At 53.9% G+C, this 24,309-nt stretch overlaps 2 protein-coding genes across 4 annotated transcripts; both read right to left on the bottom strand.

Annotated features, from left to right (window-relative positions):
• Window positions 1-30: 30 nt before the first annotated feature.
• LOC128821526 (uncharacterized) lies at window positions 31-7,135 on the bottom strand. 3 transcript variants are annotated; one of them, XM_054002658.1, is made up of 11 exons: window positions 6,983-7,135; window positions 5,368-5,610; window positions 4,358-4,648; window positions 3,878-3,975; window positions 2,378-2,573; window positions 2,133-2,244; window positions 1,756-1,990; window positions 1,498-1,537; window positions 1,188-1,293; window positions 1,062-1,108; window positions 31-566 (listed from the first exon to the last, which is right to left on the bottom strand). In XM_054002658.1, the coding sequence occupies exons 1-11, from the start codon at window positions 7,092-7,094 to the stop codon at window positions 553-555; spliced, it is 1,494 nt and encodes a 497-aa protein (XP_053858633.1). In that variant the 5' UTR covers window positions 7,095-7,135; the 3' UTR covers window positions 31-552. The 3 variants fall into 3 exon arrangements, with proteins under 3 accessions (XP_053858633.1, XP_053858634.1, XP_053858635.1); XM_054002659.1 differs by having other exon boundaries at window positions 1,188-1,282; XM_054002660.1 differs by lacking the exons at window positions 31-566; window positions 1,062-1,108 and having other exon boundaries at window positions 1,252-1,334.
• Window positions 7,136-11,759: 4,624 nt separating this feature from the next.
• On the bottom strand, window positions 11,760-18,294 carry LOC128822303 (uncharacterized). The gene is made up of 5 exons (XM_054003996.1): window positions 18,183-18,294; window positions 14,095-14,343; window positions 12,327-12,617; window positions 11,909-12,079; window positions 11,760-11,827 (listed from the first exon to the last, which is right to left on the bottom strand). The coding sequence occupies exons 1-5, from the start codon at window positions 18,292-18,294 to the stop codon at window positions 11,760-11,762; spliced, it is 891 nt and encodes a 296-aa protein (XP_053859971.1).
• Between the last annotated feature and the right edge of the window lie 6,015 nt (window positions 18,295-24,309).

Raw genomic sequence — 24,309 nt, 5'->3', positions numbered from 1 at the left:
ACCAGGCAGAAGCTGTGTAGGACAGGCAGCCCCTCCAATCCATAAGCCTTTATTCCTTATTGACAGAACAGGCAGAGTCACAAAGCAGTTGAGCCAGGCCAAGCAAAGCCCTGGGTTTGGCTGAATATCAGCAGAGGGGGCAGAAGAGTTGGGAACCCAGAGGACAGCAGGAGAATGCCATCAACCTGAGCCTGTGTGAGTCTGGGACTGGGAAATCCAGCATACAAGCCCTGCCTCCAGGAAAGCAAAGCCTGAAAAAAAGGATTACAGAAAGCCCGATTCAAAGGCCTTACAAAAGCAGTAAGCAAAACCTGGGAGGTGAAGGGGCTGAGGAATGAAAAGCTCAGCTCTCCTCAGCCTTCTGTTTTCCTCTTGCCCTGCTGAATTTGATGAGTTTCATGGGACTCCCGTGCTGGTCAGAGTCACAGGAGAGCCAGGGGACATGGCAGCCATCAGCACTGGGCTGGGGTCATCCTTCCCATTTTCTCCATGTCCCCTTTGCTCAGGATGTCTCCATGGTCCTGGCTGGGGCTGAAGTGACTGATCTCCAGCCTAGCCAGCTTTACCTGTGGAGAAAAAGGACACCCAGTGTCAGAGACAGGCTGGAGCACATGGCAGTGCCTGACACAGCCCAACCCTTTCATCCCAGCTGTGCCCAACCACAGGGCCCTGGAGGTGCCTGTCAGTGCTGAGGTGAGAGCAGCAGCCCCTCAGCCTGACCCTCCTGAGACCCCTCCCTGCAGATTCCCGGGAGGGATGGCACAGACATGGGTCACTCAAAGACCTGAGCCCTTGGAATGCTCGTCTTCGCTCACCTTGTCCCTGCTCCAGGCAGGGAGCACTACCTGGGACCAGGCTCTGCCTCCATGTGGGGCTCAGTGGGCAGAGCCATCCTGACCATCCCCAGCTAAGGCAAATCAGGAGATGTGTCAATGCAGTGTACAAACTGCTGCTTCTCCTGAAACTCAGGTTCTCCTGGGAGATTGCTGCTCTCATCCCACCTGCCCCATAGCCCGATAGTCCCTTCTGTGATGGTTGTCTGCAGAATTGCATTTTCCTACCTTTTAAATTATCCTCCTTAGTTTTGCTGGGCAAGTACTTCCTTTTTCTGTAAAGGCAAAGGGGAGTCCTGGGTAAGAAACTGGCATTGTGTATGTACCTGCTGAACCTGTCCCCTTCCCACTCACCTGGAGACCACAAGCCACAGGATGACTGCAGCCACAAGGAGGACAGCCAACAGCACAACCAGTCCAATCACAATCCAATGCCACTGGCCCGCAGTCTGCTCTGCAACTAACATAGTGTGTATGCCTGTGTCCTGGATGAGGTTTCTTCTGGGAGGGAGGATCACCCCGTGTGTGGGGAGTTTGTTCTGTTCCACGTAAGACCCAAAAGCTCTTGCATTGGGTCAGCTCATTTCCAGAGAATCTGCCAGGCTGGCAAAAGGGAAGAGGCAGGAGAGAGGCTTGGGCACCAGGAGCCCAAGGAGACACTTACCAACAGAGAAGCTGTAGCAGACACAGGTGAACTTCTCTGCCTGTTGGAGGAGACAGGAGGGAGAGCTCAGCCCACTCCTGCAGCACTAGCCTAGCCACACCCACCCAGTGACCCGGCTGTGGCCCAGGAGACCAGGGACACCATCGTGCCGAGGCACGGGACAGGAGCGTGGCCTCCCAGCCAGCGCAGAGGCAGCGAGGGGCGCAGCCCCGCCCCGGCCGGCAGCATCCCCAGAGAGCAGGAGCCCCGCGATGGTACCTGCGGGCCGAGGCGGACGAGGCGCAGAAGGGCCGTGTAGTCCCGGCCCGGGCGGAGGGCAGCGTTGTGCTGGCCCTGGCCGCGGCTGCCGTCGCCCAGCACGAAGTCCGTGGGGTTGGTGAGGTTGAGAACAGCGGCCAGGTACACGCTGGCATTGGAGAGCGGTGGCTGCCCCGAGCAGATGCTCTCGATCAGCGAGCCGTTGTGCGTCGCGGCCACGATCAGCTGGTGCTCCCTGCAGGGCCCAAAGGCAGTGGGACGCGGGCCCAGGGGCCAGTGGAAGGGAGGCGTGTGCAGGCCAGCGCTGGCGTGGGGAGAGCCATGGCGGGGCTGCAGAGCGGCGGGGAGGGGGCGGGGGGGTGGGGAGCTGCCCTCACCTGGCGGCCTCAGAGCCACGGGCGATGGGTCTCAGGGGAAGCACGGCCGTCCCTTGCGATGGGGCGATGTCGCGGACGCTGCGGCAGCTGATGCCCTCGGGGCGCGGGGTGTCTGCAGGGGAACAGCCGGGGAATGAGCATCGGCAGGGTTGGGCGAGCAGCAGGGGCAGCCCCGGGCAGCGTAGGCTGCCGAGCACGGCTCGCCCGTGCCCAGGCTCCTGGCCCGGCCACACAGCAAAGCTCACCGGAGCTGCTGTTGCCGTGAAACTCCCTCATCAGCGCAGCCCCGGCTCCAGCAGCCGTCAGTCCCTGGATCATCACGGCGTAGCTGCTGCCAGGGCTGTGCTCCGGCAGCCGGTGCTCGGTGACGGAGCCATTGAGCCGCAGCCGCTCCGTCTCCAGCACGCTGCTGTCCCCGACATTCCTGGCTGTGATGCTCAGCTGCGGACAGGAGACACAGCTGGAACGCAGCAGCTCGCGGCTGCCCGCTGGGAAGGTGCCCGCAGCTGGCAACGTCCCTGCCAGCCTGCCCTTCCCTGTGCCTGCCTGCTGTGCCTGGGGAAGGCTCCGGACAAGAACGGGCAGGAGCCTCGGCCCAATGCGGGGAGCTCAAAACAGAGGAGAGGAGGAATTTGGAGCCAACACTCAGGATGTGGGAGCAGCAACCTCTGTGAGCAAAGGGCTGAGCCTCTGAGAAGGGAAGAGGGAGGCTGCTCGTTTGAAGGGCTGTAGATACATGTACTGAGCCTGAGGACAGGGCACCCCAGGTGTATTGCAACACCAGAGGCACTGTGGTGACATTCTCCACCAGAGAAAAGCTTCTCTTTTCTCTTGTGTAAAGCTGGACTCTGAAGGCTTTCTCTAAGAGAAAAAGAGAATGGCTAAGGTTTCCATGAGTAATAGAGATGAAGGGTCCTCATTTGCCCGTGCATCATCTGAATTTGTCACGAGATTCCTGGCCATTCTCACTTGCTGTCTTTACAGAAATGTATTCTGGACTTACGCAAAAGTGAAGGCAACTGAAAGTGGAACAAAAGGATTCTTTTAATGAGCACTGGTGTCTGGGAGCAGGAAACCAGCTGAACAGACTCACAGTGCTGTCAAGAGTTTGTGTGACAGTTTCTCCAGGACAGAGCTAAGAAACAGCTTGCAAGGTCCTTGTCATACTGTGGAGACCTCTGTCCTCAGAGAGTACCTAGAGCATTCTGAGAACAATGTCACACCCCCTCCCACTGCTGGAGAGCAGGGTTTTGTTGTGGAACATGTCCCAAATCCAGAGACAGAGGAGATGCTTCTAGCCATGCATTGAGGAAAACTCAACAGAATGGTGTAGCTTTCTGGAGAAGGGGCTTTCAGGAGGAACTTTCAGAGGATTACTCAAGCCACAAGTTTTTCTGTGGCAGGAACCAGAAATAAGTATTCAAGAGGCACAGGAAACCCTGGGATGACACCCCAGAAGACACGTCACCATGTGTTGCACACCAACCTCCAAAAGCCTGCCAGACTCAAAGCAAAGAAGACCTAGGAAGTAAGCCCAGAGAACATGGAGCACTCACACCTCTCTGGGCATCTCCACAGCATAAAGAATGTTGAGAATGACACAGAAAATCCTTGTGCTCATCACAGCCAGATATTTACTGGCTGGGAACTGTGGCTCATCTCAGCTGTCCCTTTCCCACACTTCCCACTGTGTCTGCACAGAGCTCCAGGCCGGGAGGTGAGGGTCTGCCCTGGTCCCTTGGTACCTGGTATCCGATGATCTCCCCTTTGCAGGAGGGCAGCGAGCTCCACCTGAGAGAGCCCCTGTCGGGATCCAGCCACAGCTGCTCCGGTTTGTCCGGCACTGCAAGCACAGACAGTTGGGTCACACACAGGGCCATGAGCAGGGGCTGAGGCCAGAGGAGGCTGCAGCAGCTCCTGGCCAAGGGACAGGCTGCAAAGGGACTCCCTACAAAGGGTTTGTCCCCTGCAAAGGCTGCGTGTGCTGCAGCAGTGGGAAGCACAACAGCGTGGTGTGGAGTGGGACAATGAGAACGGGGTGTGCCCTGCTCAGGGCTCTCCCAGCCCCTTCCCCAGAGCTCCACAGGACCCAAGCAGCTCTGATCCCAGGCACATCCCTGCATGGAGCAAATGATCAGGCTGAGCTGACAGGTGAGGGGAACATCTATCCACCCTGTGACACAGCCCTGGACTGTTCCTTGTCTCTGATACTTCTGTGCACGAACCTGTTTCCTCTGTCGTGAACAACCATGAGAACAGGGTTGTGTTGGGGGGCAAATCAATGGTGACACTGTACTCAGTGAAGGGCTGCAAAGGGGAGCAGGTGAATGTTCCCTCCTGGCCATGTAACATCTGCTCTCCATTCACCTCCTCAGCCTCACAGGGAGGGGAGGAAGGCGCTGCCAGCCGGCACATGGCCCTCATGCCCTGGCAGGCATCAGGGAACCTGCAGGTCCATTTCAGTTTGATGCTGGTGCTGGAAATCTCAAAGGTCTCAGGGTCAACCTGGAGCACTTCTGTGAAGGAAAGATTGCCAGAAGGTCACGTTATTCCCTTTCCACTCCCAGCCATGCAAGGATGCTGCCGTCAGACAACTTTGCTCATCACCCAGCCCACTGGGAGGGAAAGGAAGAATCTGAAGGTGGTCACTGCAGCTCTCTCAAAGGGGAGCAGGAGGAGTTGAACAGGAATGAATGTGGGCAAATGAGTGGACTATTACTGCTCAAGAAATTTTCCCCATTGATTCAAAACTGAGGTGTATGTGCCTCCCAGAATCTCTACAATCCCTCAGGTACAGCTCTGTTCCACCATGGAGGGAACTTGAATGCCCTAAGCTGTGAGAAGAGAGTGCTAAGCCTGAACCCACCATGCTGCACAACCTGGAGGGGCCCAGCTCACATGGAGCAAGCCGTAGTACTCACTGCCACACCATCTGAGAGGACACAGGCAGCAAAGCCCTCTCATCCTGCTCCAACAGTGGTGCCATGTGCTGGCCACAAGCCTCACCACAAATCCCTCTCCCATGCTTTTCCCCTTTGTGCACATGCTCTCGCCAGAAGCCCTCAGGGAGACCCTTATCATCAACACTCTCAGGGGTGACCTGCAGGCTGGACTTGACACCTGCCATTTCCCTGGGCAGCACGGACCCCAAAACCTCCTGTGCCCCACACCCTGGTTTCCCTGCTCAGGAAGGGCAAAGCAAGGCAGCCAAGAGGGCTCCGGATCCCTTCCTTACCGCTGCACTCCACGCTGGACCGAATGTGGACCCAGGCACCTCGGGAGTTTTTTCCAGTCCAGACTTCTCTGTATACAGGTTTCCCACCAGTGAAGGACTGGACTTCGCTCGAACATTTGACATGGGTGAAGGATGGCTGGAAACCTTCAGGGCAGTTCAGCTTCACTTCTTCATTCTTCTTATAATTCACCTGGTCTGGTGCCAGTTGGAGTGTGGAGTCCCACAGGGGCCTTTGGCACATTGCTGTCAGAGGTGAAAGAGGGTGTTATTTGGGCTGGAGGTGATGAGATGAGATAGGAGGGAGTGGTGGGAGAGAAATCCCCAGCAACCCATCCAAGCAATGAAGGGAGAGGGAAGGTGACACATCCATCTGCTGGGATGGGACCTGAGGTCAAGCCTTGTTGGGAAGGGGCTTTCCTGATGCATGGAAATTCTGAAGAGTCACTCATCCAGGATCCTGCCCCATTCACAATTGTGTCCATGGGCATCATATTCTCTCCTCCAAAGCCCAGAGCAGGGACATTCCTAGGACAATCAGCCCTGCATCAGGGGACTCCCTCCAGCCTCTCATCCAGGCCTGTCACCCAGCCCAGCTCAGGTGGCACTTGCTGGGCCATGGCACCACCACTCCTGCTGGTATGCAGGGCCCTTCAGCCATGGCTCATCCCTCCCACAGGGATCAGCCACGCCCCTGTTACACTCCTGTCCTCCCTGTTCTTGCTCACTCAGTGCCTTGGCTGCTCTCCTCCTGCCCCACACCGCTGGGCAGAGGGACAGGGGTTGAGCAGTGCCTTCTGCATTCACATCTCCTGCTTTACCAATGCCCCTGCCCCTTTCCTCCTGACACGACCCTTCCTTCTTCTCATCACCTCCCCACCAAATTCACCATCCTCCAGGCTCAGTAGGCAGTAGCTGAGCAGCTGGTCCCAGCTGTTTGTCCAGTGCTGCAGGGGTAGGCTTTGTGGCAATGATTCCTACAGAGAAGGATGCTGGCTCCAGGAAGGAGCCCTTGTCTGTTCAAGCCTCTGCAAGAAGCTTTGTGAGGCCTGAAGGGGTTTAAAATACAATCTGCCTTCTGCCAAAGGGGCACACAAGCGATCTCACAAGGTGCAGACCAACTTTGCCACAAAGGGAAATGCTGTGACAAGCCCCTTGTGCTCAGGCTTTGCTCTCAAACAGCCCTGATGGCAGAAGACCAGAGATGCTCAGCGGAGCACCACAACCAGCAGCTTTGTCCCCTGGCACACGGCCATGACCTCCTCATGTTCACGCACCCAGCCACTGATCCTGCCCCTATCCATCTGTTTAGCAAAGCAGCAGCAAGCTCTCTCTTGCACTGCCCTCAGCATGCCCACTGTCTCCAGGGAATGACTGGCAACCTGCTTTTCTGGAGGGCTTGACCCATCACCGCACATCCAGTTCTGTCTATCCCACAGAACCCCAGTGTACACTGTGTTGTATCTCCTGTCCCTGGGACAGACAGAAGCTGCCCCGGCTAACACAGCCCTCAGGGGTCCACGGGGCTCCAGCCCAGGGCTGCAGGCAGTGAAAATGAATAGCCAACATAGAGGAGGAAAGGCAGCAGAAGCTTTCAGGAGGAAGAACCACTTCTTACCTGTTCCCTGGGGCACTATCTGGATGTTGAAAAGTTCTTCCTGGCCATGTGCTGACAGTAGAGATGCAAGGAGATGCAGGAGAAACCTCAGAGCCAGTGACCGCAGGGCCATCCTAGCATGAAGTCCCCAGGCAGGACTGAAATCTCAGCCACACTCGCTGCCTCTGAGCCCAGGCATCTGTATCTGATTGCAAGGCTTGCAACCATAGGAAGGAAACAGATGCGTCTCCTCATGAGATGCAGAAGGCTTCCTCTTTGGGCAGGGAACCTCCCATCATTGTCAGCACTTCTGTCTTTTGATATCTTTTTGGCCCAGGAGCACCCAGGCTCTGGGACTCAACAGAAGGAACCTTGTCACAAGATCCCAGAGTTTCCTCCCAAAACCCTCCTAGTTACTAGGGCATTCAAGTGTTACTCCTGTTACTGAGGTAATATCCAAGTTCTTCCTGACACTTTGTGCATTTTAGAGTGGTGATGAGTCACTTCCCCTCAATGATCATAGGAGTTGGAGGACCTTTGAGAATCTACATAAAGTCCTGGTCAGAAGCACAGATAGGAATGGGGACACGAACTGCAAGGAGTACTTCAATGCCTGAAACAGTCTGTAGCCCTTCTAAAAGAAACATTCAACCCACACCCTCTCTCATTCTTCACCACTTCTCTATCCTCAGCTGCCTCCTCCTCCTGCTCCCTCTCAGCCTGCAGCACTCTCCTCTGTCCCCAAGTGTGAAGACCACGCTGCCCTACAGTGCCAGCTGTGTGCTTGAGAAAACACTCGCAGTACTAAACCATGCCTCTTGCTCATCAGCAGCCACCACTTTTCCTCCAGAACCTCCCATCCACTTTGGATGTCTCAGATTTCAGAAGGCTGGGTGATCAGACATGGGGGGCTGCAGAGGCACAGAGACCATTCTTTTCCCTCAGCTTTCCTGTGGCACATGCACAGGACACACTCCTGCCTGAGGTAAAGGGTGCCCTGCTCATGGCTCCTCTCAATAAAGTGCAGATAGCTCAGCACCCACAGGGAACTGCTCCTCACAAGGGCAATGAGGTGACTAGACAGGAGCTGGGGGCAGCAGGTAGCCGCGTCCAAACCACAAGCCTTTACTGACTGTGGACAGAGCAGGTGGAGTCATGAAGCTGACAGCCCAGGCTGTGACTGGGGATGGGGGGATGGAGTGGGAAGCAGGGTAGCCAAGGAAGTGGCAACCATTCTCCCCTATCCCAAGCCTGCTCATTCGCCTTTCTCAACCAGCAGCAGTCACACAGCATTGAATTTCTTTTCTCCTCTTTGCCCAATACCCACAAAGAGTTGCTCCATCAGGCACACATGTCACACCAACAACAATTCACAGGAAGGAGATATTTTGGTCCCAGGGGCCAGTTGCAGGTACTGAGCTGATGGGCAAGACAGCTCATATGAAGAACTGTCAAAACATGCCTTTACCAGCACATGCAAGCCATGCCAGGCTAAAAAAAAAGCTGGAGAAGAGAGAGGTCAATTGCTCTATGTTCTGACAGTGTACTCCTCAACAAGGAGAGCCTTCAGGCTGCCCCTCAGCCTCCAGGCTGCACTGGGTATTGGCAGGTTTGACAGGGGAGAGAGATAACAAAAAACCATGAGAGATAAGCAAAAAAACATGACAGCTCTGTGTTCAGGGCTGTAAAAAGCACAGTCAGAACCAGCTTGTCACACCGGAGTCCAGGGAGCTCAGGAGAGCCTCTGCGCCCAAGGGCAGAAGGAGGAGATGGAATCATTACAGGCAACACACAGAGCTGGAGGAAGGAGAGGTTGATTGCCCCACTTGCCAGCAGTGCACCCCTCACCAAGGAGAGCCTTTGGACTCTCAGCATCCATGCTGCACTGGGCATTGGCACCCCACAGGATGAGAGACAGTGGCTGTTGGAGGGGATGGGACAGCAGCAGCAGCCGCCAAGAGCCAGCAGATCCCAAAGGCTGCAGGACACAGATTTCCCAAGAGGGCCAGTGGCAGCTGCACCTCACAAAATGGGAGATAAGCACCAACACCCACAGAGGAGGACACAGACAAACACAGAGGCCCAGCTATGCAAGTGGAGATGATGTTAGCTGTAGGATGGGGAGGAGGGAATGCAGCCACCCAAAGCATTGCACTGGGAGCATGCAGCACCTCAGGTGTGCTTCCTTGGAGCTGCCAGGGGCTGGAAAAGCCTACTCCAAGCTCCTCCATGAAGATTCATGGGGTCAAGGCTTTCACACACAAAACAAGGAGGACCCATGACAAGGTGGGAGCTTTTGTGGGCCAGGCACCCCCTGCAAACCAGAAAAATTTATTGGTTGTTTCAGACACAGCAGCACAGTGGCCAGGGCTGTGCAGCTAGGCCATACTCAAACAGAGGACAGGGTATAGATGGGTACAAGGACACAGGTTGGAAAGAGGAGTTGTGAGCTCATCCATTTTCAGGGAACATTTGCAGGCACCAAGGTGCTGGTGAGATAGCTATGCCAGAATACTAAAGAACTACCAGGACATGTCCTTGCTGGCACAAGCAGGTCATCCCATGCCTTAAGCTGTTCATGTGCTGTGGCAGAGGATTCTGGAGCTTGATAAAGAAGAAAATTTTGGGGGAAATCAATAACCCATGAGATAATTCATTGTCATGCTTCCGGTGGTGGAGGACCAAGCCTTGAGAAGGGAAGTGCCATCATCATTGAGCCTCAGATGTCCACTCCACTTCTTTTCTTCCTCACTGCTGACTCTCCTGAACAGGCAGGGGCTTGGGAAAGGGCTCTCCAGCCCGGCCAGACTTACCTGAGGAGAACAGGAGAACCCAGGGCAAAGGCTGCTGCATGCTCTTGGCAACATAAGGAGCTCAGACACACCATCAGAGCTGGCAGTCCCCTCTGTGTGCCTTGTGGGGTCACAGGCAGGACAACACATTTCCTACCTGCATCCTTCTCAAGAAGAGTCTCGTAATTATCCCCATGTACATTCTCATAGGGCTGGAGCTCTGTGGAGGGGACAAGAGGACAGAAACAGCCTAAGGGACCCAGGAGCTGTGGGAGGAGCAGGGCAGCCTCAGGCAGGCAGCATCACTGGGGGCTACAGATCATCCTGGGATGCACATCATCAGGACAGCAGGGTTGGGAAGAGCTGCTGCCTACCCCAGAGAGAGTGAGAAAGACAAGCAGTTCCCAACCCTCACTGGCACCTCAGGGGCACCACAGCCAGGAGCCGCTGGAAGAGGCTACTGAGCAGAGTGTCAGCTGGGAATAGATGTGGGACACGTTGGTCTGACAGGTCAGCCAAAGCCAGGTGGGCTGCCTGGAGCTACCTCAGAATGCCACCCAGCCCTCCTGAAATACACCTGCTCCTCTCCCAGCTCCAGCCCTACAGTCCCCTCTGTGCTGGGGATCCTACCTGTGTAGTGATCCTCCTCGGCTTTGCTGGGCAACACTGCCTTCTTTTTTCTGGGAAGGAAAACGGCAGTCCTGAGTCAGGGAGAGGCTGACCTGGGCCAGACCCTGCTGAACCCAGCAGCAGTAGCATGGAGGGTTCTGCACACCCTCCCTCTGCCCTGGCAGGCATCGCCCACCTACACCCCAGGGGACAGCAGTCCCCTTTGGTGCAGTGGGGGCTGCACCAAAAACAAGGGGAGAGGGCCTCTCAGCACACAAAGCCCCATCCCACCCCTGAAGAAGAGCCCCAGCTAAGAGCCCTAGAGCAAATTTGTGTTAGGACCAGCCAGCTGCATCCTCTACACCCAGAGAAGGGTGGGAGCAGCTGGGGAACCCTCTCTATCCCCACCCACCCCACAGCACCACATGGCCTGAGACGGAACTGAGACTCCAAATCTCCTGCAACTCACCTGAACAGCATGAACCAGATGATCCCGGCAGACAAGGGGATCAAAAGCACCATCACCACCACTACAGTGACTGCTGACCCAGGCCAAGGGCCCACAGGCTGTCCTGAAACTAACACACAGAGAAGAGTGGGTGCCACAGCCTGGGCCGTGCAACAGCAGTGATGCACCAGCCTTGCTGCTGGGTGACTGCATGTGTGTGGAAATGCTGCCCTGGCTGCTGCAGGGACAGGCAGCAAGCTTTCCCCTGCCTGCACGTCTGCTTGGGCAGGGCAGAGGAAGTCTCTGGAGCATAGGGCCTTGTCCCATGGCCCCAGCTGGAGGGTCTGGCAGCCTGACTCAGCCATCCTGCATACAGCAGGAGGACACAGACCCAGGCTCAGCATCCCTAGTGCTCTCTGACCTTGAGACACCTGTGCACCCAAATGCAGGGATGGGTGTCACCTTCTTCAGTGGAAGAGTAGAGGGGATAGGTCTGGTATAAAAGGCACAAACAGTGACCGAAGTGGTGCAGCCCCTCTGCAGACCTGCCAATGAAAGCCCTCAAGGAAGGACTCCCCCAGCTTCACGCCCACTGCTGGGCCAGGGCCCACACTCCCTCCCCCTGTCTGAGCTGGGACAGAGTGGTTGCACACACAGGTCTGGAAGTTGCTCCACACTCAGCACTCACCCCTGAGAGGCCACCCCAACCAGACACAGGGCAGAACAACCATTACCCAGGACGTAGGTTTGGAATTCCAGTTGTGATGCAGCCCCAGCCCCAGCTGCCGTCAGGCCCTGCACTGTCACCAGGTATTTGCTGCCAGCTGTCTGATGAGGTGGCATATACTCTGAGACAGACTGGTTCACAAACACCTGACTGAATTCAAGGAAGCTGCCGTCCTCTGCTCTCATGGTGGTGATGTTCAGCTGGAGGAAGGACAGGGAGCTGCTAGACAGTAGCACCAACATTCTGCTTCTGCACTGGGCAGCTCTGTGGAGAGGGCCTGTTACTGCTGGCTGGGCACAAGAGGGGACCTGGCCCTACCAGGAACACCAGCAGGGTACAGCCTGTGGGTCCTGACCAAGGAGGGTTCCCACCTCTCCTCAGGCTGTCTGCACAGAGCTCCAGGCTAGGTAGGGGGACCACGGGCACTCCATGGACTCCCGGTACCTGGTATCCGATGATCTCCCCTTTGCAGGAGGGCAGTGAGCTCCACCTGAGAGAGCCCCTGTCAGGATCCAGCCACAGCTGCTCCGGTTTGTCTGGCACTGGAAGCACGGGAGAACAGGATCATGCCTGGATAGCAATTATTTGTCCCCAACAAAGGCTGCCTGTGCCTCTGCAGAAATGGTGTGGTAAGGAGGGGGAACACCGTGCTGTAGGGCCCTGCACAGCCCCTTCCCCAGATTCTCACAGGCTGCAAGCAGCTGTGATCCCAGGACCATCACAGCAGGGAGCAGATACTCTGGCTGAGCTTCAGGGTGAAGGGCATCCTGACATTTCATGTAAACATACCCATTTCCTTTGTCCTGATGAGCCGTGTGTATAGGATTGTGCTAGGCAGCAGGGAGATGGTGACACTGTAGACAGTGAAGGGCTGCAGAGGGGAGCAGGTGAACATTCCCTCCTGGCCTTGTAGTATGTCCTCTACCTTCACCTCCTCAGCCTCACAGTTTGAGGAAGAATGCTGCTCCAGCTGGCACCTGGCCCGAATATGCTGGCACATATGAGGGAGCATGCAGGTCCAGTTCAGTTTGATGCTGGTGCTGAAAACCTTCAGGGTCTCAGGGACAACCTGGAGGACATCTGTGAAGGGAACATTCCAAGAGGATCACTCCCTCCCTCCCCCTCCAAGCTTTGACATCAAACTCCATCAACCCCACCATTCCCTCACTTGCCTGTTCCCAGCACAGAGTAGACAAGGACATTCTGCCTTCTCACAGACTACACATGCCAGAGTCACCAACAGGAACTCTGGGTTGTATCCAGATTTTTTTCTGGATTTCTCTGCCATGCCCTGGCCACCCAAAGCACAGGGCACTGATGCTGTGCCACACATGCAGAATTGATCTCCATGCCTGGGGAAGACAGACTGAGAGCACTGGGAGAGTGTCTGGCTTCCTCACTTACCCACACAGGTCAAGTTCGCTTCCATAAGGTGCCAGGTGTCTGTGCCATTCCTCACTATCCAGCCACTACGAGGAATCATGGAACCTTCCCTTGGCTTCAATGTCACACATTTGATCTCCATGGGGGGAGGCCAGTACCCCTCAGGGCACCACATCTTCACTACTTCATTTGGGTTGAAGGTCCCCTGTTCTTGGTCAAAGATAAACCTGGAGTCCCACTGGGGCTTCTGGCATTTTTCTGCACCAACAAGATGGGAAGGTGTTAGCTGGGCAGTGTGGCTGGGCAGTGTGGCTCATGCCAGGGGATGGAGCAGGGCATCCCCTTCCCTGGCCCATCAGGGCAAGAGGTAAGCTCCAGGACACTGCAGAGCAGCCCTTCCCCATCAATTCTTGGAGAGAGGATGATGACAAGAAGGACTCCAAACACCTTCCCCCAGGTGTCCTGGGAAGGGCTAGGAGGAGCTGGAATCAGGGACTGAGGGGAAACCATGTGGGGTGTGTACACAAAGCCTGCCCAGAGACTCTGGTGCCCTGTTTGTCCCTCAGGCAGGATGACAACACCCTGATTCCTCCTAAGGAGGCATAAAGTCTGAGCCCCAAAGCTGACACTGCAGTGACAGCATGCAGCAGGGACAGGGAGGAGGAACCAGCACAAGAGGAGAAGGACACACCTTTACCCTTGTCTCCTGTGCTACAAATGCCTGTCAGACCTACAATACTGTAGCCCTGACTTTTCAGCACATGGTCTTGCCAGAAGCCCTTAGGGAGAACTGTGTCTCCCACACACCACCCAGCCCCCTGTGAAGACAGCCTGAAGCCCTGCATGGCCCCTGACCTCCTGTGCCATGGGCAGTGCTGGTTACTGCCAGAATGGCTACTTTGGTATCAAGGTAGGGACCTTTGTACCAAAACTCCCTACTGTCAGGACCTTCAGGGACTAAAGCTGGCATCAGTCATCTCCTCACCAGGGCACCCCTGGAACCCCAGGGCAGGCACAGAGCAGACTCAGGAGCTGCCTCAACAGTGTCTTCAGCAGCAGCTGCCATTTCTCCAGGCAGCACAGACCCAGAAGCTTCCTCTGCCCCCACAGGCTGCCTTTCCTGCTCAGGAAGGGCAGAGCAGGGCAGTCAGGAATGCTCCTGATGCCTCCTTACCAAGGCACTGTGCCCTGAACTTGGGCTGAATGTTGATCACACTGCCTCTGCTGTCCTTTCCAGTCCAAGCTTCTCTGTGTATAGGTTTTCCATTGATAACAGACAGAACTTTTCCTGTACATTTGATATGGGTGAAAGGTGGCTGGAAACCCTTGGGACAGCTCAGAATCACTTCTTCGTTCTTCCTGTAACTCTCCTGCTCTGGTGCCAGCTGGAGTCTGAAGTCCCACTGGGGTTTTTGGCATGTTTCTGGCAGAGGTGAAAGTGCATGTTAGTTGGGCTGGGAGGTCCCAAGGAGGAGCAGGGTATGTGGTGGGGCCTCAACAATCCCAGCAGTCCTTCTAGCCAATGAAAGGAGAGGGAAGGTGACACATCCATCTGCTATGATGGGACACCTTGGCAAGGCCGGTTGGGATGGGGTTTTCCTTGTGAGTGTCAGCTGGGGCTGGGGCCTGTCCAGGCAGGTGGTGGACAAAGATGTGCCAGAATTCAGTAGGGGAATGGTCTCAGGTATCAAATGCCTGAGATCCAAGCGGCCCTGACATGGCATCAGAATTGCATGCCTGGCCACAGTGATGATGGAAGCTTGGAGATGGATGAACGGGGCACAGATTGACCACAGAGTTCTGTAGGAAGCCCTTCCTGACACCCTGCTTACCAATGCACACTATGTTCCCCTGAACTTGAATCCACACAGCACTGCTGTTTCTCCCCAGCCACACATCTCCCTTTAGAGATACAGAATAATTCGATGGCTGAACCCTATTTGCACATTTGACATGGGTGAAGGATGGCTGGAAACCATTGTTGCAGCTCAGAGTCACTTCTTCATTCTCTGTGTAACTGTCACGGGCTGGTGCCAGCTGGAGTCTGGGGTCCCACCAAGCAGGCCTTTGGCATGTTTCTGTCAGAGGTAAAATTGGGTGAGGAGTACTTTTGGGAGGTTATGAGAGGAGACGTGGGACAGATCTCTCATGACTCTAACTATTGACCCCAACACATACGAGTGTCATGTGCCCAGACATTCTCCAAGCACACAGGGCTCCTCATCACCCCATCTCCTGGAGTCACAAGGCTCCATTGGATTCTGCTCCCTCCATGGGGTGTTTGAGCCCCCATTTTCTTGTCTCCCTCATGCACAGGTGAGCCATGCTGCAGTAACAGCCTCCCACCCTTAGAGAAGCTTTCCAGGCAAAAAAGCAGAACCCCTGCAGCTATTCCTACTCCATGCTGAGGCAGGAGATGCTGGCTGGGAAGGATTCCTCTCCCCAAGAGCACAGAGCCCAGCAGGTGCCTACAGCAAGGTGCTGAGACAAAAAGAGCATTGTCACTGCCAGGACATGGGGGAAAGCCAAGGCATCCAGGTCTGCCATTCCTGCACTGTCATGTGCATGACCAAGTCACAGAGGGTCTGTCACCAATTCAGGACCTTGGGTCAGGGTGGTGCAGGGCTGTGCTTACCCTTGCAGGTGGCAGTCTCATTCCACAGGATCTGGGCCCCTTCACCTCTGGAAATGCATTGGATATGTGGGACAGATGGCACAAACTCCCCAGCACAGCTGAGCTGCACCACTTCGTTCAAGGCATAGTTGCTCTTCCTTGGGTAAAACTGCAGTCTGGGGTCCCAGTCTGAGGGAGCTTTACATTTTCCTGTGTGCAAAAGCCAGAAGACAGAGCCTGAGGGTCACTGGGCTCCAGCAGCATCCATGAGGATGAGGGAGTTCCACCCGGTGGGGTGGCACCATCCAGGATGAGCCTCATCCCCCAGATGCTTTATCCCTCCTCACACCCTCAAGGGCAGTGAAGGAGGGTTATCCACAGGGTTATCCTGCCCACCCGCTGCTGCAGAGACAGCCCAGCCAGAGGGATCCAGCAGCCTGGGAGATGCTGCTCTCTTCCACAAATACAGGGGCTGGGGGAGTGCACCAGACCCAGGGCATCTCTGCTGCCATTCCAGATTCCACATCTTGGTCCCCAAGAAGGGACTGCCAGCAGCAATGGTAAATAGTAGGAGTAAAGTTGCAGGTAACAAGAGAAAGAACCAAGCAATACTGCAGTGGAAGCAGCAATGGTAAATAATAGGAATAAAGTTGCAGGTAACAAGAGAAAGAACCAAGCAATTCTGCAGTGGAAGCAGTAACTACAGGAATGAGGCAGACAGAAAATGAATCGTCTAAGTCCTTGAAAGGGGAAAAACAAAAAAATAACCCCCTTTTCATCCAGGATGTTTACCTGTGAGGTAGAAGACACCCAGTTTTGATGAGTTTTGTTATGTTATTCATCACCCTAGTGATGAATCCTTGCTCTTAATTGTAGTAAAAAACCCACGTTCTCAGTTCATTTGCCTCCCTCTCTCAAAAAGACCACCACTCTCTTAGCATGTACCATGATTTCTTGGAACACTATGCTTTTACAGTGAAGAAGGGAAAGGATGAGTCATAGTAATGCAGGCAATCAGTGACTTCAGTAAGATATACTAATAGCCAAAGATTCTGTCTCTGTCAGTATATCTGCTTTTGTCTGCCTCAGTGTGCGGGATGTGTGGATTTGCCACCTAGCACACTTTTCTGTGCAGAACTGTAAATAAATCAAATACCTTGACTCTGTGTGTTAATCAGCTTTTTCCACACTGGGTGAAAGAAGCTTTCAGTTAGAGTCTGCCCCTCAGACCACCTAAGTTCACACCAGTGGCCACAAAGCTCACACCCTGCTCAATGTACTCAGCCTAGTCTCTGCACTTCACCCAAAGTGAGCCTGCCCTGTCCTGCCGTGGTGGACATGTCACCTAGACTTGCTCACTCAGTGCAAAACAAGTCCATGAGGAGGCAGTGGGCATGGAGCTGGCCTTCCCGGAATGAGGATAAAACACTTCTCTTCAACTACAACTGCTCATTTCCCACCAGCCAGCACTCACCACTTCCCTTTTCTGGCAGCAGGTTTCCACGCCATCATGGCAACCCTCGTCTCAGCTCTCCACCCCAAAGGACAGTGGTCACCAGCCCCATCCTTTTAGACCACGTGGTGCAGACATGAAACTTCTTCCCCTTCAACAGTGTCTCTCCCAGTGCCCTCAGATCACACACCTCACTGACAGAAAACTACCTGGCAGACATAAAACCCTTAACTTGGTCCCAGCCTCATCAGGCACCCCCCTCACACACCTTCCCCCCTCCTGCCATTAAACACCCTGAAGTAACACACACCCTGCCCAAGGGTGACATCCAGGATCCTTTTGGGTCAGTAGACATGAGTACAGACTAGGAGAGAAGAGGTTCCATCCTGCCCTGGATAGCTGAGAGCTGCCCACTGATGGAAGTGCAGCATCCCTTGAGCCTCCACTGATAGGCAGCATGACTCACAACCCATCTGATGATTTGGCTAGCCACTTCTGCTCCCATTTCCCTACAGAAAGAATACTCACAGCTCATCCCCTAGCCATGCCATGCCCCATGGGGACCTCAACAGGTACCAGCAAGCCCAGGGCACAGCACATAATCACCACAGGAAAACCCACATTCTTTGTAGGAAGAGCCTAGCAGAGACCCAGGAGCTGCCCTTAACTCTGCTGGCATGGAGAAAGAATAGAATAAGCCTCTTGATGTGAACAATCCCACCAAACTATAGTTCCCTTAGCCCCAGGGACTATGGGAGAGAGCAGACATCACAGCTAACAGAGCTCACAGATCACGTCTTTGATGAACACCATCATCACCTGTGACAGGGGTGCTGCTTGAACTGCCCAGAAAGGCCATCACTGCTCTGATTGCTCTGGATTCATCTGTCTGCTGCATAACAAGATCCAGCCGCCTCCTGCTCCCAGCAACACTACCCACCTCCTAGAGGGACACTGCAAGTCCCATGGAAGTTTCCCAGCACACCAAGGCTTGCTGCCCTCCATCCCAAATGGAGCTCTGTCCCACCACAACATGAAGGAAGGATGCCTGAGTGTCTCAGGCATATGCAGATATCAGCTCCAGCCCTCTCGTAGCCTCAGCTATGGGCCAAGCAGGGTAAAGCCATGTAGCAAATGTGCAGGAAGAGGAGCAGCAAAATCATTTTTGTAAGAGAGAGGCACAATCTGCTCTTACCTGCTTCCTGATGGACCCATGGATTCACAGGACTGTGGTTCTTCTGTCCCCGTGCCAGCAGCAGAGGAGCAAGGGCCAGGAAGAATGTCAGAGCCAGTGCTGGCAAGGCCATGCTGGCATGAAGTCCCCGGGCAGGACTCAGCATGAGTCGCTCAGGAAAGGTGTCTGCGCAGCCCTGCACAGTAGAGGCACTCACACAGAAGTGAGACAGCCCCACAGGGGAATCACATGTGGTGCAAGAAGCTTCCTCTTTGGAAAGAGAGCATCCCACCAGCCTCAGTGTTGATTCTCACACATCTTCCCACAGACAGTGGGTACAGGCTCCATGCAGTCTCCCAGGTGTCTTAGTCCAGCCTTTTCCCTGCTACCTCAGGCTCCCATAGCCCTGGTCCAAAACAAGCACCTCCAAAACCTTCTCAGGTCTGTCTCTCTCCTCTCTCCTTCCAGATCCAGTGGAGGATGTTGAGGAACACACCCCTGATTTATGTGCCCAAGGCCACCCTAGGCTGCATGCATCACTTTCTCCTTCAAATCATGGAATGATTTATTTTGGAAAACACTTCTATGACAATCAAGTCTAACCACTAAGCCAGCACAATAAGCCCACCACTAAAACATGTTCCTAAGTACGATATCTACTATCTTTTAAATACATCCAAAAATCTCTCTTCTTATTACCTTGAACTGATCTAGCTGCAACATTCTTGGTCTTGAATCCTATCAGTAGAGTTTCCACATCCGACAAGCTCCTGAACCTGCAAGTGTTCTCTTTTCCTTTCTTCTCCAAACCTTTCCTGCTCTGAGCTGCTCTTTGTCAGTGCCTTTTAGGACAGGAAGCACTCAACAAGGACAGCGTGGACAGTATGGGCATAAAAGGGTCTCCTTGGAGATGGATGGAGGTATCTTGTTCCTGTTACTGTTGAGCTCAGGTAGGGTTTTTGGGTATTGGAGAGAATTCCCTAAGTGCTCTTCATATGGAGCATACTCACACTCCCCCAGTCTTCTGTCCCTGCAGATGTCACCACTAAGCTCTTCTCTGAGCCTCTTTTCAGCTCACAAACTCTTGCACAATGTCAAGCTTCCTTGAGTCCTGACTCCCTGTGCTGTTGCAGCTCTCCTGGGCCATTCCTCTTTCAACTCTGTGCTTTACAGAGTCTCTCTCTCTGTGTTTTCCTAGATAGACAAGCACAATTGCCTTGTGGTGCAACACTCTCAGTGTTCTGGGAATGGGTGCTGTCACCCAGTCTTGGGGTTCTACAACCCAGGGTGTTTTTCACCACTCAGCTGGAATTCGTTGGCCCTCAGTTCCCTGGGAGATTCCTTCCCAGGAACCACCATCCTCAGGACACTGCTTGGTATATCTGTATTATCCCAGTAAACCAGCAACACTGAGGGCTTTCTGTAAACTAGATGTCTCCAAAGATCCATTTGGGAACATCATTACATCAAGTCCAGCTGTGTCACATGCAGCTGTTGTGAGGTTAATGAGTGAAGTCTTCTAGAAAGCTTTCAGCAAGAGGAACAGCAGCACTAAGTCATGCCCTTCTTGTTTCTTTGGTGGATCCCTGTCCTTTGGGAACCAGTTTTTTTTTGTTCCTGTGCAGTAGGATGGCCACACCCAGCACTCACTGGGTCATGTTCTGATAAAATCCCAGAGTTAGACACCAATACTCTCACTGACTCTCTCTGGTATATGAAAGAAGCAAAACCAATGGAATAAAACAGTCAAGCTTCAAAAATTCACAAGTGGTACAAAAGGCTTCCTGTTGCCCCCGATGAGGTTATTTCTTTTCCCTGGTCCTAAGGCCTGGAAATCTGTGTTTGGCCTCTCCCTCCTTAGAAATGTATCATTGTTTTGAGATTTGTTCTTTTCTTGGTGTATAGCACCCATTAGAAAAATGCTGAAGAAATACTGAAAGCCAGCACACTCAGCTATATGCATTGAATTCAATTTCATTGCAAATGTGATTGATGGGCTGTTTCCTGGAGGTCCATTCAGTCGTCGAAGAACTACCAGGACTCAAACTTGCAGACTGAAGAGAGAAAAACACAAATCACCTGAAATTTACAATCAGATTTACTTCTGATAGAGAAGAGCACTGGGGGCTCAAAACCATCCACAAAACCACAAGGAAAAGGAGAAGTAGCTGTGGCTTTTGAGAATCAGGCTTCGTGGAAAGCACTGCTAACACAGCCACCATGTTCCCCTATAGTAAAGTCTATTACTGTGTCAGAACTCACAAACAACACCCATATATTAGGGTTTTATTCTCCTCCCTAGCTCACACCTGTCCCAAGGGAGCCCATTGTGGGTTGTACCTATAGACGGTGGTGTCAGATGATGGTCAGGTGGTGGGGTGGGCTGCAGCCAGGCTGGGATGTCAACCCAAAGCTACTGGGTCAGGCTCAGGCCTGAGGAGGGTAGCCTAGTCAGATCCAAGCACATGACCCCGTGTGACCTGGTGGTCTGGGTCCCCACATCGTGCTGGTCCCTCTCCAGGATGCAGAATCTATCTCTATCAGGGCTGCAACCTGTGCTGCCAGAACTTAGAGCATATTCTGGCAGGGAGAACTGGAAAATGCCTACAGGATCCAGCCAGAACCCAATCCTGAACCCCACTGTGGGCTCTTCCTCACTGCTCCAGCAACTTTCCCAGCCCCACCAGACCCAAATTTCCTTCCACACAGGGATCTTGCAGTGCCATCAACATGACAGCGGCCCACACTCCACGCTACCCTGAAATTAGGAACCGTCCAGCCCCTTTCCCAAAATGAGGATAGAACACTGACATCTTAAACCCCTATAGATCATCTACAGAGCTGGGGGTAGAACCCCAGACCTATGGGTAGAAGGAGGGTAAGGGGAGCCCCAGTAGTGCAGGGGTGCAGGGGGATCAGCCCTGATCCTGGCAGGTGACAGCCTGATCATGATCAATTATCATGGTCTGCCTTGAACCCAGTAAAATATCTGGGAGGTCTGCAGGGAGCTTTGTTGGCCTGAGAGAGGGATGGCACTGGGGCACTTTTGTTGTCACCTAGTTGGTGGCAGGGGCAGGGACTCCCTCTTGTGCAACTGGTCACTCAAGGCTACAAAAGCCAGCACAAGGCTACCATCTCTGCTCCTATGGAGGCTTGAGGAGCTGCCAGGTCTGATCCAAGATAGGTGTGCTGAGAGCAGAGCTATGACAGGGGAGAGCCCAGCATGTTGCAGGGCTCCCAGGAGGGCATTCCTGGGTGCTGGGCAGAGCAGGGTTAGGCCCTGAGGGCTGGATAATCCTTTTGCTATCACTGCTACATTGTCTCTTCCCAATGGAGGGAGCAGGACCTGCTGACTGCTTTCCATAGGGAGCATCTCCCCACCTTTCTGAGTCCACTTGCACATGCCTTCTCCCCAGAAGCACACAGTCAAGCTAGACAAGACTCTGCCCTGGAAGTGCCACCATGATTAAAATCCCTCCGGAAATCTGCAAGCCCACTGCCCCCTGCCCAGGCCATCCAGGCCCTCCTGGCCTGGTGCTGCTGCCCACACCAACCCCAAATACATCCCAAATCCCCTTCATGCTCAGACTGCCACTGTCTCCCATTTGGCTACGCATTTGTTGACTGCCCAGAAAGGTGTTTTTAGCACATAAAATTGGACATAAGCAGTTCACAGCTGGAAGCAGGATGGAGTAAGGCTGGGAAGGGTGTGGGGGGGGATGGGGGAAGTGGATGCTGCATTTTGGTTTGAGCGAGATGCACTCAGAAATGGGGTTTACAGCTCTGGCATCCAAGCAGCTCCACATCTGGTCCGGCCATTCCTGTTTCCATCCCCAGAACCATCTTCAGCACATCCCACCCTAGTTTTTGGACAGGGAACATGGCTAAGCCGAGAAGGTGAGAATTTTAAGATCTGGGGAAGTATCTCAGGTCAGACTAGCTTCCCCCCAAACCCTACTGCCTAAAGACTCTCTGCACCAAGACCAGAGCTCCTGATCTGCTCTTTCTGCCCTCGTGCTTTATACCCCCTTCCCACCATCTGCTCTTCATCATGGGTGGCATACTGTGCCCGTGGTCATTGTCTTCAGCTGCCCGAGCAGCTCTCTATCTCCTTGACAAACCTTTCACCCTGCACCTCCTTCGTTATTCAAGCCTCTCTGCATTGCTCTCATTCAAATGTTACACCCCACACCATGTGCTGACCCCACTCATCACAGTTCTCTTTCCTAGAGAACTGATGGAGTGTTTGGTGGAGCCTGGAGTCTCTCCTTCTATCCCATTAAACAAAGGGCTTGGACTTCCCTTTTTACAGTTCTCAGCCTGTACAGCTTCCAAAGAAAAACAAATCCTGAGAAACCACATATGCCAATCAGGTATCTGGGAAGAGAGAAGTGACTTCAAAAGGAACCATATGAAAAGGGAAGAAAAAGTCAAACTGTGGTTTCTCCAGTGAAATTAAGCCACTGGCGTGGTGGAGGGGATAAGGTGTCCCATCTGGTGGTGTTATTTGGTATTCTGTGGTCTTCACAGTCCCATCATCCTGCCTGGTGCTGCACCAATGGTGCAATTGAGGAGGCATCACTGCTGCCAGTGGGACCCCAAGCTGGGACAGCTCCTACCTGACCTATCCTGGGATGCCTGTCCATGTCCTCCTGGCTTTGCAGGTACCATCAGTAGAGTGCTATACCTCCCCGAAGCAGCTTCCTTCACACATGGGATACTGGAAAGGTCTTGCCTGGGCCCATGCTCACTCCTTTCCTCAGTGCGTGGCCTTGCAAAAGCCCTGGGAGCCTGCTGTCTTCCCCAGCACTCAGACCCTGACCAAAGTTTGGCATGGAATGATCCTCCACAGAGGCTGGGCAGGTGGGGACAAGAGGAGAGAAGAGGGCACTGTGTCCTGGTAAGTCAGTGTGAGTGGTGTGAGTGGCACAGTGCCCAGAGCTTAGAGAGCAGCTGCCCTTTGTTATATAAATATGTGCATAAAGCCACGTGTGCTCCAGCCCAAGATTAGTCCAAGGTCAAGATACTGAGCAGACCTACAGCAGCATCACAGCAGACCTGGGGGAAAAGGGAAGGTTCTGTCTCATGCCACAACCTCCTGTGGGGAGCCCTGTGCCCCTTCAGCCAGCAAAAACATGCATAATGCCTTTTATGATCCCTTTTTTGTGAGAGTCCAGGCTACAGAGCATCCACAGAGACGCTCCTGAATGACCCATAAGGAAGGGTCTGCCGTGCATCATGCTGTGACTTACATGTCAGGTGCTGGGCTGGTGGTGACACACTTGGCTCACCCACAGCCTGCAGCACTGGGTGTCTCTTGTAATTAGCCCCCAGAGACCAGTCAGTCCAGGACTGGTGCAATCAGCCACTGTAGAACAAGAGCTCCGCAGGGTGGGGTGACCAGCCACGCATGACACAGGTGGACAGAAATTAGGTCAGGGTAATCAGAGGTATTAATGGAACCAGGTTCCAGCATGCAGGACACAGCAGGATCAAAGCCCTGCGCCATTTGTCTCAGTTCTGCCTTGTGCTGGAGCCAGCACATATCCCACCTGCCATCATTTGTCCTGGCTCAAGTATCCTCTGCTTGTTGTGCTACTGACCTGGGACCATCAGCCTCACATTTGACAGTAAGAGAGCCAAGCAGGACCCACCCTCTTTCCCCATTTTTGACCCACTGTGAAGTACAAGGCTGCTGTCTGTGGATAGCCCTGTGCTCTTGCTGTCATGCTGTTGAGATGTCCCCACTTAGAACACACACCCCCTTCCCTTGCCTTTGTCTTCATGGAAAATCCCAATACATCTTGTCCATGCCAGACCCATCTATATATACTGGGGTGCAGGTTTTTCATCCTAGGCCACATGGAATGTGCTGATGCACTTCCTCAGCAGCCAGCATGCCTAGACTCATGGAAGAAGACAGGACACAAGGAAGGTTGGCAGGGCTGCTCACAGAGCTCGCTAAACATAATGAGATTTTCAACAGCTAGGGGAAGCAATAAAGAGCTGTGATTGAATTGGCTCCACGTGCAGCTTCCACAACAAACACAGCACAGCTGCCTTCCCTCCCCACACTAGGAGGCCGTGCTCCAGCCTGTGCTGCCTCAGCCTGCCCTGCCTGGACAGGGCACAAGGACACGGGAAAGGG

This window comes from Vidua macroura, chromosome Z, assembly GCF_024509145.1.
Source record: "Vidua macroura isolate BioBank_ID:100142 chromosome Z, ASM2450914v1, whole genome shotgun sequence".
Taxonomy (NCBI): Eukaryota; Metazoa; Chordata; class Aves; order Passeriformes; family Viduidae; genus Vidua; species Vidua macroura.
This window is presented reverse-complemented; position numbering and strand designations above follow the sequence as displayed.